This window comes from Rosa rugosa, chromosome 3 (genome assembly GCF_958449725.1).
Source record: "Rosa rugosa chromosome 3, drRosRugo1.1, whole genome shotgun sequence".
NCBI lineage: Eukaryota > Viridiplantae > Streptophyta > Magnoliopsida > Rosales > Rosaceae > Rosa > Rosa rugosa.
In genome coordinates, this window is record NC_084822.1 from 42,138,411 (window position 1) to 42,152,359 (window position 13,949).

At 40.7% G+C, this 13,949-nt stretch overlaps 1 protein-coding gene across 1 annotated transcript; it reads left to right on the forward strand.

Annotated features, from left to right (window-relative positions):
• Window positions 1-10,453: 10,453 nt before the first annotated feature.
• LOC133739523 (TOM1-like protein 2) lies at window positions 10,454-13,376 on the forward strand. The gene is made up of 4 exons (XM_062167307.1): window positions 10,454-10,615; window positions 10,805-11,328; window positions 11,773-12,042; window positions 12,577-13,376. Exons 2-4 carry the CDS (start codon window positions 10,834-10,836, stop codon window positions 13,012-13,014), a joined length of 1,203 nt encoding a protein of 400 aa, XP_062023291.1. The 5' UTR covers window positions 10,454-10,615; window positions 10,805-10,833; the 3' UTR covers window positions 13,015-13,376.
• Window positions 13,377-13,949: the final 573 nt, after the last annotated feature.

Sequence of the window (13,949 nt, forward strand, 5' to 3'; positions counted from 1 at the left end):
GAATTTTCATACAGTACTCTGAATCAATGATCATGATCTATCCAACTTTAATCACTTTTGTATAGGCTTGCTATTCAGCGAGCGTACCAGAGACTTTAGTAGTTTGCTATGGCTTGGATAGGGTAGTCGTTTATTTTTGGCTTTCTTATGTAAGCTTTGTAGACTATAGCCATTTGGCTGTTGATCTAATGAATTTCAACTTCTATTCAAAAAAAAAAAATGATCATGATCTATCCACCTTCACCTAATTACTGCAAATTAATGTATCAATAATTTTCCGCAATCGATCGTATTGATCTGGCATTCACATATATACATTTAATTCTCAGTTGCAAACTAAAGAATGATGGCCTTTTAATTTTAGCGACTATTAGCAGATTTCTTTAGAGTGTGTTTGGATGAGGGAAAAAATGATGGAATTTAATTGAAAGTGAGGATTTCATAATTCCTACAAGCTAATTCCCTCGTTTGGCATTATCAGATTGGAAATTTTAAATTTCTCTGCCGAAAAAAATGAAGGAATTCATTAGGAAAGAATTCAGTTTACCCCCCTGAACTTTGGGCCTAAAATCAGACTGGTCCTTAAACTTTTTTTTTTAATCAGACTGGTCCTTGTACTCTCAAACAACATCACCCAAGTCCAAATTTTGAATCCGGGTCAAAAAATGACGTCACTCACTGAGTTGGAGCCGACATGTGGGCCCACACTTCAGATTTTTAAACCCTAAACGAGGGCAGAATGGACATTTCAAATCTAATATAATTTCTAATTGGATTAAATTCAGTTTATTCCCTCAGACTTTAGGCCAAACATCAGTTTGGTCCCTCATCTTTTTTTTTAATCAAACTCATCCCTGATCTCTCGAATTGCATCAGCCTCGTCCAAAATTTAAATCCGGCCCCAAATGTGACGTCATCTGCTGAGCTGGAGCAGACAAGGAGGTCCCACAGGAAGGGCATAATGGACATTTCATATTTAATCTAATTTCTATTTTTTTTCCTCTTATTTTCTCTCTCTTCTCTCTCTTGCTCTCTCTCACTCACATCTGAAACAGAGAGAGGAGCTCTCTCTCTCTCTCATCATAAACATATCCATCGGCATTCGGCCCGCCTCGTCCCACTCCCAGCTATCCAAATCCAGCCTCAGTATCAGAATCGTCGAGCACGCGAAGAGCTTCCACTGGCTCCTCCACGGCGAGCTGACGTCGCAGAGCGCGAAGACCGAGTCGGCCGAGGATCGGGCTGCGGGGCTTGGACGGAAGATTGGAAGATAATTTGAGCCAGTGGTTGCCGGCGCCGGCGGAGAAGTAAAGCGCGGCGAGCTAGGTGAGGACCATGACGTGGGTGGCGGAGTCAACGAGGATGGAGCCGTGCCTTGACCAGGCGGAGCCGAGCTGAGGCAAGGTGAGGAAGCGGCGGGTGAGAGGGTTGCAGACGACGAGGGACTTGGTGGAGTCGGGGGAGTCGGCCCAGAGGTAGAGGAGGCCGGAGGAGGAGGCGACGGGGTGAGGGAGCGGAAGGGGAGGAAATCGAGGGGGAAGCGGAGCCAGCGGTAGAGGTCGAGGTTAGAGGTTGGTACTTGCTCTCTCTTACTCCACCATGAGGGTGTGGAGTTTGGTCGAGGGTGTGGAGGTGGTCGAGGGTGTGAGCAGAGATTCATGGTGGCCGGCCGGTGTTCACGGTGGCTGGGAATATGTGTGAGTGAGAGAGAGAGAGAGCTCCTCTCTCTGTTTCAGATGTGAGTGAGAGAGAGAGAGAGCAATAGAGAGAAGAGAGAGAAAATAAGAGAAAAAAAAAAAGAAATTAGATTAAATACGAAATGTCCATTATGCCCTTCCTGTGGGACCTCCTTGTCTGCTCCAGCTCAGCAGATGACATCACATTTGGGGCCGAATTCAAATTTTGGACGAGGTTGATGCAATTCAAGAGATCAGGGATGAGTTTGATTAAAAAAAAAGATGAGGGACCAAACTGATGTTTGGCCTAAAGTTTGAGGGACTAAACTGAATTTAATCCTTTCTAATTTTTATTTTTACTCTATCTCTCTCTCTCTCTCATCTTCTCTATATCGGCGACTGGATTACGCGTTTCACCTTCACCTCCTTCCCACGATGGCGCCATCAATGTCATCCTTGAACAGCTCTAGCTTCAACCTTGTAATTTCTCCTCCTTCATTCTTCAATATTCACCTCCTTCCTCTCAAATCCAGATCGCGACATCTCTATCCTCGCTAAGTCTGCCTTCACAGATATCGTCGCGTCCCCCACCTCCGCCGTCTGCAAGAAGCTGGCCTTCGACCTCATCCGCTCCACGTGCCTCATCGCCGACCTATAGGACACCGTCTGCACCGGAGCTCTCACCGATCCGACCCGCGTTGGACATCATCACCAACTTCCTGAGTCGGGTCACGGCGTCAGAGACCTGGGCCACCAGGGCCCGCTTCTTCTTCTTCGGCTCCCTCTCTCTCTCCTCCATCCTCTCCCTCTCTGCTCATGGCCATCAAGGGTGAGACAATGGATTTGAATTTGATAGCATGCAACTGAATTTGAGTTTGGTTTTCGAATTTGAATTTGATAGCAATTGGGTTTTGGATTTGAATTTGATAGCAATTGGGTTTGAGTTTGGGTGTTGATGGGTTCAGAAGAACAAGAAGAAGAAGAAGAAGGAAAGGGAATTGGCTGGGTTTGGTGGATTCGGAAGAAGAAGAAGGAAAGGAATTGGCTGGGTTTGGTGGGTTCGGAAGAACAAGAAGAAGAAGAAGGAAAGGGAATTGGCTGGGTTTGGTGGGTTCGGAAGAACAAGCAGAAGAAGAAGAAGAAGGAAAGGGAATTGGCTGGGTTTGGTGGGTTCAGAAGAACAAGCAGAAGAAGAAGAAGAAGAGGAAGAAGGAAAGGGAATTGGATGATTTTTTTTTTTTTTAAATGTTTTTATTGTGAGAATGTCCATTCTGCCCTCCTGTAGGGTTTAAAAATCTGAAGTGTGGGCCCATATGTCGGCTCCAACTCAGCCAATGACGTCATTTTTGGACCCGGATTCAAAATTTGGACTCGGGTGATGTTGTTTGAGAGTACAAGGACCAGTCTGATTAAAAAAAAAGTTTAAGGACCAGTGTGATTTTAGGCCCAAAGTTCAGGGGGGTAAACTGAATTTAATCCAATTCATTATTTAAATTCCCTACTTCAATTTCCACCAAAATAAGTGTTATTTACGAATTCCTTTGCAGTATTCAATTTTCATTTCCCAAAAAAGGCTTTTTTCTATTTTATTCTTTTATTTGTTTTAAACTTTCTTAATTTATTACACATTTTAAATTTTAAATAGATACAACCAAACAATAGAAATTGCAATTAATGGAATTTTAAATTGATGGAGTTAAAGATTCCATCATTTATAAATTTCTACAGATTTCATAATTTTCTCATCCAAACGCACCGTGAAAAAGGCCTTGGGGGAGATTAAATGCCCTCCCTCCCACAAATTATTCTCACAAAATAAGTGTATATTATCATATTATGTTGCTATTGGTCGAACAAAATACTGTGAGAATTAAGAAGGTAATCACAGTGAGTCAATATCTAAGGGAGATTGGAAGATAATGGTGAATTGGTGATCGATGAGGCGCTCATGCGCCAGTTAGTTTTCTGTTGGCTTTTTTTTTTCCCCTTTCAATTCTAATAGTAAGGGAAGTTATGGGAAAACCAGAAGTATTTTTTTTTTTTTATGGAGAAAACCAGAAGTACTTGGTAATCCCATAATAAATTGCAAAAGTAATAAAACAAATCCCTTAACAATTCTCTAACAAAAGTATTTGGTAACTATGCCTCCAATAAAGTAACTCACCCTTCAATATGCGAGCTTCCAGCCAAGCATTAAAATCAGTGTATGCTTGGCCCTAAAAATATTACATTTGACTGCAACTATGCTACAGTGCAAGCTCCATTGGAAGCATGGCGGAGCCATGTAGGGACACGGTGGGTCATGTGCCACATTGTAATTTATATATATATATTTTTAAATTTATGTACAAATGTAAGAATATAAAGTTTAGAGTTTTTTCATCTGAAGTAAACCCAACTTGCCCTATTGGTAGAGCTTGTTTATTTGTTATGGTTGGTCCTAGGTAAACATTGGAATTATACTTTCTCATTTCTTTCTTTTTTTAACATTAAAACTCCTATTTCTTATATTTATTTTTTGGACAATTCTTTCTTGTAGTTTTAAATTTCAAAGATAACTTATCTTCTTATCATGAAAAATTGTCTCACATCTTCAGAGAGTGCAATATGACTGCTGACTGCTTGGCTAAGGACAGCATCAATCATGAGCTTGGTACCATCATCTTTGAGTACCCCCCCCCCCCCCATTCATGCTGCTCAGGCCTATCTTGATGACATCTCTGCTGTTTCTAGAGCAAGAAGGAGCTCCTGCTCTAATTCTTAGCATTTTTGTTGTTTTTGTTTGGGTCTTTTAGGCCCCGATTGTAACCAAAAAAAAAAATTGTCTATAATTTTTTTTTTTTGAGAGAATTGTCAACTCATTGTATTGATCAACGAAATTATACATAACGACTCACCCCTGTGGGGCTGTCAAAAGAGTCACTACCTAAGCAATTCAACATTTTTAAAGATCATAAAGCGCAACCAAAATCTACCCTAAAATGCCCTAGAAAATCAAGAGGCCAAGACATCCCGGATATTTTTGGCGACAAATCTCAAAGAGAACCTACAGATTCCTCCCACATAACAAGAAAAATCCCTATAAAATAAACTAAAAAAAGAAAGACAATAACCCAAGCCCAAACCAATGGACACAAGCCCAATCCCATAAACCTAGAGAAAACCCTAGGCCACAGGCCAGCCGTCAATAGCTCCACACCATCTGCACCTCCCGCCGCCGCCATCGTTGACAGTTCCGGTCATCACTGGATTCAAAGCCAACACGCTGCTGCAGCCAGGTCCAAGCATCAACAGCATCATATGGCGGCCAAGCCCCTCAAACTCACGCCGCCAACCTTCCAGCCTGGCAACTGGAGAACCAGCAGCCCCTTCTCTGACAACATCGATACCAGACATCCCCCCAAGATGCAAGACCCGAGTTTTGATCTGAGATGGGCAGATCGATACCACACGTCGCCATGATCCACACCTTGAAAATTTTTGAGAGATTGACGGTAGATAAACCCGCCGCCCCTCCGCCTCCCTGTGCCCTGAGAAAATGAGATCCCCATCTCCTCGAGCCAATTTCAGGCCGTCACCTGGACGCCACATCCCCCACTCTCCAGAGAGAGTAACATAGAGTTCTGTTTTTTTTGTTAAAACATATATAAATCAGCAAAAATTGTCTATACTCTAAAGCTATAAACTTCATTAATAAAATATGTAATTTTTAAAAAATAATATTGATCTTTTTTTGAGAGAATTTAAGTGTCAATCCATTAATATAAAAGGTAGATAACATTACAAAGAACAACTCACCCAAAAGGAGGGCTACGACAAGATTGAGCCATAACCTTACATAAAATGATATTGATCTTTACATAACCTTACTCTGTTTATTATTTTTTATTAAAATTATAATATATTTTGAATTTTAAATTTATTTCTAAACTTCCGAGTGTCCCACTTAAAATTAATTTCTGGCTCCGCCACTGGTTGGAAGTACATATACCATAATCATAAAGTGTCTTGGACGTTAATTTCTTGGTGACTTGAACACCAATTTAGTGGCATAGAATATGTGGTGAACTATACTAAAAAAATATTAGTTTCTTCCAATACTTCACATCTGTCATTTGTGGTTTTTATAATTTTCGATGGATCTAGCTAATACAAAATTTGAGGTTAATCTATAGGCTAGTATCACATAGATACCATGATTATTAGCATCATGCTTTATTTCATTTGCATGAAATTTGCTCAATTTGTAGTTACTCGTTATAGTTGCTTTGAAAAATAAAAATGGCTCTTGAACATTTACCCAATTTGGGCCCAACAAATGTCCACTAAAAGATTTGTATGCCCATTTACTCCATTTAAATGTAAAAAGACATGTTTGCCCTCCGAATAATTAAAAAGTCATTAGAGACTACGTGGGACTCCGGTCATCAGCCACGAGAATTCGGTCACCGGTCGCCGATACTGGACCCCGATCACTGGCCTGAGGTTGTCGGAGGTTTCCAAAGAGGTGGCCGGAGCTTTTATTACCCCACAAAAAACCCAATAAATTTTTATGGGGAAATTACTGGTCCCCCTATACTTTTTAGGATTCGACAGTTCAGTCCATGCTATTCCAATTTTAACAGATTCCCCACACATTCAAATTTCACACAATTTGGTCCAAAATGACCATTTTACCCCTCACTTCCTTTTTTTTGTATATCTAATAGGGAAAAATTCACCAACGGTGTCTGGACACTTAGGGGACTTTCAGAATGATACCTGAACTTACAAAGTTATCAATGTGATACCTGGACTCATTTTTTCATATCAACATCGTACCTATGACCAATTTCCGTAACGGCTCCATGACGGAAATTGGCCGTAGGTATCACATTGATACGAAAAAATGAGTCCAGGTATCACATTGATAACTCTGTAAGTTCATGTATCATTTTGAAAGTCCCTAAGTGTCCAGACACCGTTGGTGAATTTTTCCCAATTTTGCACGTGCGATGCACGTGAGTCACTTAATGAAGACAAAAGGACCGATTTACCCTCAAATTCTTTCTTTCTTTTCTTTTCTTTTTTTCTTTATTCTTCTTTATTCTTCTTTCTTTCTTTCTTTCTTCTTCTTCTTTTCTGGTTTCTTCTTCCCCTGATTTGAATCATCAAGATTCAAATCATCTTGCTCGTCCGATTCCCACCGCCGATCGCTGATCAAACACCGCCGTTGCGTCTCAATCCACCTTCATGCACCACAGATGTTTCTGGTTCCCCCAACTTCAAATCCTATAGCAAATTGAAATTGTGCATTGAGGCTTCACCGCTCACTCCGAGTTCATCCCCGCCGCCGCTGCCAATGACTTGACCACCACCACTCTCGTTCTCTCCTCCGACCCCCTTTTACACACCATTGATCAGAAACTCAGACCCCGCCAGCCCTCCACTCTCAAATCACAGCTCCAATCCCACCCCTCCATCCTCTCCTTCGTTCCCGACATGCAACACCACCTCCACACCATCCTCACCTGCAACTTCATCGGTTTAGCCGACAACTTCGGCCTCTAGCCCAACTTCGATCAGAGGCAATTTTAGGCAGACAAAGATTAACAACTTCGGCCTCCACACCATCCTCACCTGCAGAAAATTCGAGCTGTTTTTATTCACCAGCTTCGCCACTCCGTTGCTACCCACCATTGTGCCTCGCCGATTAGTAGACAAAGAACTCGGAGCCTCCACCATCGAGAAATTGAGACTCACGTTCTGCGTGTCCTGCGCGGCGGATATCTGCATCGTCGGAGAAAATGTTGTATGAACATAAATTTAGTTTGGGTTCCACGGTGGCAGCTAGTCGACCTCGTTGATTGCGGCCTTGGCTTTCTTGATTAGCCAATCGACGACCTTGCTAAGCTGGTCGTATCCAAGCCGGTCCTGCATGTCGTAGAATTGAATGGCGGTGTGGGCGACGAGCCTGATGCTGCGGTCCCTGGGGCCTTTGGTGGTGCAAACCTTGCTGTGGCGGTCCTTCCAGCCGGTGGTCCTTAGAATGTGGCCTTGAGCCTCCACGATTTCGCTAGCGGTGGAGGAAGAAGCAGTCATTATCCTCAAACCCAATCGAGAAGCAGCGGAGGACGACGTTGTTGTGCGGTGGTGGAGGTTGTTGTGGTCAAGTCATTGGCGACGGCGGCGGGGATGAACTCGGAGTGAGCGGTGAAGCCTCAATGCACAATTTCAATTTGCTATAGGATTTGAAGTTGGGGGAACCAGAAACATCTGTGGTGCATGAAGGTGGATTCAGACGCAGCGGCGGTGTTTGATCGGCGATCGGCGGTGGGAATCGGACGAGCAAGATGATTTGAATCTTGATGATTCAAATCAGGGGAAGAAGAAACCAGAAAAGAAGAAGAAGAAAGAAAGAAAGAAAGAAGAATAAAGAAAAAAAGAAAAGAAAAGAAAGAAAGAATATGAGGGTAAATCGGTCATTTTGTCTTCATTAAGTGACTCACGTACATCGCACGTGCAAAATTGGGAAAAATTCACCAACGGTGTCTGGACACTTAAGGACTTTCAGAATGATACCTGAACTTACAAAGTTATCAATGTGATACCTGGACTCATTTTTTCGTATTAGTGTGATACCTACGGCCAATTTCTGTCACGGAGCCGTTACGAAAATTGGTCATAGGTACGACGTTGATACGAAAAAATGAGTCCAGGTATCACATTGATAACTTTGTAAGTTCAGGTATCATTCTGAAAGTCCCCTAAGTGTCCAGACACCGTTGGTGAATTTTTCCCTATCTAATACACACACACACATACATATATCTACATATACATATATATATATATATGTATGTATGTATGTATATGTATCTATATACATATATTTATATATCTACATATATATGCATATGTGTATGTATATATCTGCATATGTATATGTACACACACACATATATACATCTAAATATATATAAAAAGAGAGAGAGAAGAATAAAAACACACACACACACATATACATACATATATGCATACATACATACATACATATATAGTTACATACATACATATATACTCACACACACACACACACACACACATATATATAAAGAGAGAGAAGAATAAAAAATATACACACACACACACACACACACACACACAACATATATACATATGTATAAAAGAGAGAGAGAAGAATAAAAAAAAAAACAAAAAAAAATAAGTGAGGGGTAAAATGGTAATTTTGGATCAAATTGTGTGAAATTTGAATGTTTGGGGAGTTATCTGTTAAAATTAGAATAACAGGGACTGAACTGTCGACGCACCAAAAGTTAAAGGGGGACCAGTAATTTTCCCAATTTTTATTGGGGGGCAATAAAAAGTTTATTAGATATTATTGGGGGGGGGGGGGCAATAAAACCGCATGCCGAACTCCCGTTACAGGTCCGGAGGTTGCCGGAAATTTTTATTACCCCCCAATAAAACCCAATAAACTTTATTGGGGGACAATAAAACCGGACGCGGGACTCCGATCACCCGTCCGGAGGTCGCCGGAGGTTCCCAAAGAGGTCGTTGGAGACTTTTATTACCCCCCAATAAAACTCAATAAATTTTTATTGAGGGGCAACAAAAAGTTTATTGGGGGACACTAAAAAGTTTATTGAGTATTATTGGGGCAATAAAATCGATCGTGGGACTGGTCATCGGTTAGGAGGTTCCAAAAGAGGTCGTCGAAGACTTTTATTACCCCCCAATAAAACTCAATAAATTTTTATTGAGGGGCAACAAAAAGTTTATTGGGGGACACTAAAAAGTTTATTGAGTATTATTGGAGCAATAAAATCGGTCGTGGGACTCTGGTCATCGGTTAGGAGGTTCCAAAAGAGGTCGTCGAAGACTTTTATTACCCCCCAATAAAACCTAATAAATTTTTATTGGTGGGCAATAAAAAGTTTGTTGGGTATTATTAGGGAGCAATAAAATCGGACTCCAGACTCCAGTCATTGGTCATCTGATTCAGGCGGTCGGTGACCGGAGTCCCGCGAAGTCTCCAATGAGGCGACAACTTCTTGAGTTCTTTATTGGGTATTATGATAAAAAAATATGTATTTGTTGGGTAAGAGCAACTTCAACAGCTTCCCTATAATCTCTGTAGTATAGGGAAGCAAAAGTCAAAGCTTTAGCCTTTTTTTTCTTTTCTAACTCCAACAGATTCCCTATTTTACAATAATCTCTAAAATCTCCATAATTCTTCCTTAAATTTTAGAGATTGCTGTAAATTTAGGGAATTTGGTTTTTTTTCCCTCACTATCCTTAAAATAGGGATAGTTATAGGGAATCCGTTGGAGCAAAAGAGGCTCATTTTTCTCTAAAAAAAAAAAAAAAACAGAATATGAGGAAAGTGTTGGAGTTGTTTTAAGTGGATAATCTTATAAGATATTTAGGTAAATATGGTTAGTGTAGCTTCAAATTGAATAAATGAACATTTTCTCAATTAAAGACACTTCACATTTGTTATTCGTAAGAAGATGAGAATAGTCAAAATACCCATTTTCAGTTCTTCTTCCTCGATTAGTATTACGACTTATTATCCAAAACGATCAACCACGTTGTTTATCTCGATCAATCTATCCCTTTCACCACTCAATAGTCAATACCTCTAATCAATTCGAATAAATTCGGACACAGACCGTTTTAGAACTATCCGAATTCCAACACCCTCGGACCCGACCCGAAACACTCCCAACACCACGTGGCATCAGAACCCACCAAACAAAAACCACTAGGCCGCGAAACCAAAAGCCTCGCAAATCTCTGTCTCGATTCCTCTATTGCCGCCACGTATTCTCTCTCTCCCTTTCAGTTTTGACCATCCCCATCTCTCTCTCTCTCTCTCTCTCTCTCTCTCCAGAGAAGGATCAACGCTTCCGTGTTTCGTCGCCGGAGCCCCCCAGGTACCTCACTTCTTTTCACCTCTTGATTCCATCTGCTGCTTTAGTTTCTGATGAAAATGACAATCTGAATGTAAAAAATTTACGATTTTTCTCATTTTAGTTACATTTCATTGAAGATTTAGTTTTGAATTTGAGTTCAGAGACTAAGAGGGTGTTTGTTTTTTTTCGTAATTTGTGAAATGAAATCAGGGTTGTGAGTTTTTGTGCTGGTGTGAGTTATGGACAAGTTTAATTTAGCTCAGTTGGGTAACTTGGGCGAGAAATTGGTGACGAGTGGAGCTCAAATGGGTCGGATGGTTAGTGGCAAAGTGAAGGAGATTCTGGCTACCCCGACTCCGGAATCGAGGATGATTGATGAGGCCACCTTGGAGACAATGGAGGAGCCCAATTGGGGCTTGAATTTGAGGATATGTGCTATGATTAACAGTGAGGAGTTTAGTGGGTCGGAAGTTGTGAGGGTTATAAAGAGGAAGATTTCGGGGAAGAATGTTGTGACACAGAGGCTGAGTCTTGACTTGTTGGAGGCGTGTACTATGAATTGCGAGAAGGTGTTCTCGGAGGTTGCGTCGGAGAAGGTGTTGGATGAGATGCTTAGGATGATTGATAATCCACAGACTGATAGCGAAAATAGACGCAGGGCTATGCAGTTGATAAGGGCTTGGGGAGAGTCTCAGGATCTTGCATATCTACCTGTATTTCGTCAGACTTACATGGTGAACATTCTCTCTCTCTCACTCTCTCTCTCTATATATATATATATGCTGTTCTCTTTTTGTGATCAATTTATGACCTGACTTTCCAGTTTTACATTCATATGGCCTAGTATATAGTTCCCTGCATTGAAGATGATCCATAATCTGGTCTTGGTTCTTGAATGATAAATTATGATTTTAGTTTACATCCACTTATGAAATCGCCTTTTTGATCTGCATGCCCACTAAACTATGACCTCTTTACATCTTCCCTCTCCTAAGATAGAGTAACATTGCACCAAATTTCTCATTATCGTTTAATTTTAGTTATGTTAGGTCTGAATCATTTTGTTAAGTTGTTGGCCTGTCTTGTGTGGACTTTGGTACTTTGTTCTTGTAGTAATCCTGGTAATCGCCATTTAAGTGACATTTGATGTCCCACTTATTTCTCTGGGTGTTATGCAGATCTTGAGAGAAAAAGGAGCACATCCAGTAGCACAAGGAGGGACTTCGCCCTCGTTGCAATCTAGCTTGGAATCATACATGGAAGAGCCTCTGCCTCCCCCGGAAAGATACCCTGTACCTGACACAGGATTTCATGATGCAAGTGACCGTGAATTTCGCTATAACTACCTGTCAGTTGAGGAAAAAAAAGAATATCTTGTTGTAACTCGCAATAGCCTGGAGCTGCTGTCTAGTATTTTGAATACTGAAACAGATCCAAAACCTTTGAAGGTGTGTTTCTGACTTCTCATTGGAAAGCAATACTAATTCCTATATATATATATATCGTATATATAACTTTCCTTTATTTATTTCTCTCGAATCAAATTCTTTCCTGATATAGAACTAAGTGCCTCGCTTCCTTAGCAATGACATATTTCTAGTCTAAAGCATCCTCATTCTCACAATACTTGTATACAATCATTGAAGGAACTACAATACAGTTACGTATCCCTCTTATATAAAAAGAAGATAGAAATGGTTTAGGGCGGGTTGAAAGAGTTTTCATGTTACGTGCATCATGAATAGGTGTGTGTGTCTGCACATGTGAGTAGACTGTTAGGGAGAGAGCAGTTGTAATTCTTCTAGGCTACGTTTTTCTATGCACTGCTATCCTATATGATTATATAATTGCATGATAATAATTTTTCTAGGAAGTATTTGACCTTTTCCTATAATTAGTTTTTCATTTTTTACCTACTCCTAAGATCAGCTTGTGAGCGGAAGATGACACGTAAGTTGATGGAAATACTTGTTTGATTGCAGGAAGAACTAACCATGAACATGCTGGAAAAGTGCAAGGAGTCTCAGCCTGTTATTCAGAGGATTATAGAAACCACTACTGATGATGAAGGGATGCTCTTTGAGGCACTATTTCTTCATGAAGAACTTCAACAAGTTATTTCCAAGTATCAGGAGTTGGAAGCTTCTCAAAACTCTGGAGGCCAACAGCTCGAAAACCCGGATGCCACCAGGCCTGAGGGGTCAGAAGCGGCTCAAAATGGAGAACTACCAGTAAGCTCTAACCCCCCTGAGCGTGAGGATTTAGATAACAGCCAAAAACATGGTGGTAAACTGCCTGAATATTCCAATGATTCTGAAGTTGGCCCATCAGCTCCTCTGGGAATTCATAGTGAAACCAAAATAGCAGATTCTGTACAAGAAGGCACTCCTCCGTCTATCAGTGAAAAAGTTGGCCATTGATGGAAGCTGCATCCATCCTGATGACTTCATACTAGCAGACCATCCTAGTCCCTGAGGAGTCTCTTTCCTCGATTATGGTTCTAGTAATTAACCATTCTGTAATATTACTAGTAATTTTAAGCATCGAATGTGGACTTCAGCTGGGGGCAGCTGTCTCCATACTATAAGCCCCTTCTGCCCAACTATGTTCTGTATGTGCATCTTGCTACTGTTTTTTTTTTTTTCTCTGTTTTTCATTTTCAGGATGAATAGTTTCTTTACCTTCCTTGACATTTCTACGTAATGTTCTCTCGTGTAATATATGTCCTGGACCCCGGCATTCTTTGCTCACTTATATGCCGGTTTCTGCATTATGTTGGAAATTCCTGACTGCAAGAATTATACTGCACGATATAAAGAACAAGACAGAGGTCGGAAACTTGATTTGTCTCGATTCATAGTTGATACTCTTTCATTTACATTGATTGAACCTTTTTTCTTATTTTCTTTTCTTTTCGACTGTGGTAATTTTTTTTTTCATAATATTATTTTGTTGAAGTTTTATTCTGCCATCTGCATACTTCATCTCCCCCCAAATCCAAACCTTCCCTCCACATTCCGGAAAACTCTTCACCATCTCTACTACGACCTCTACTCTCCCAAACCGTAGATTCCACCTCCAGAAACCCTAGCTTCTAAACCATCAACCAGCCGTGCCGTCCCGATCTTTTATGCCAAAACCCTAAATTATTATTATTATTATTATTCACGTCCTAGAACTTTTAAGGTATATTCATGCCCTAAAAAGCTAAAACTTACAATTCTGCTCTGTTTTATTCAAATTTGGGTATCATTGAAATAATGACCTTGTTTTACTTGGATATTTATGCAAAACTTTGGCAACTCTTAAGTTTTGCCCTCATTCGTTGATCTCAGCTGCTCATTGCTTCATATTT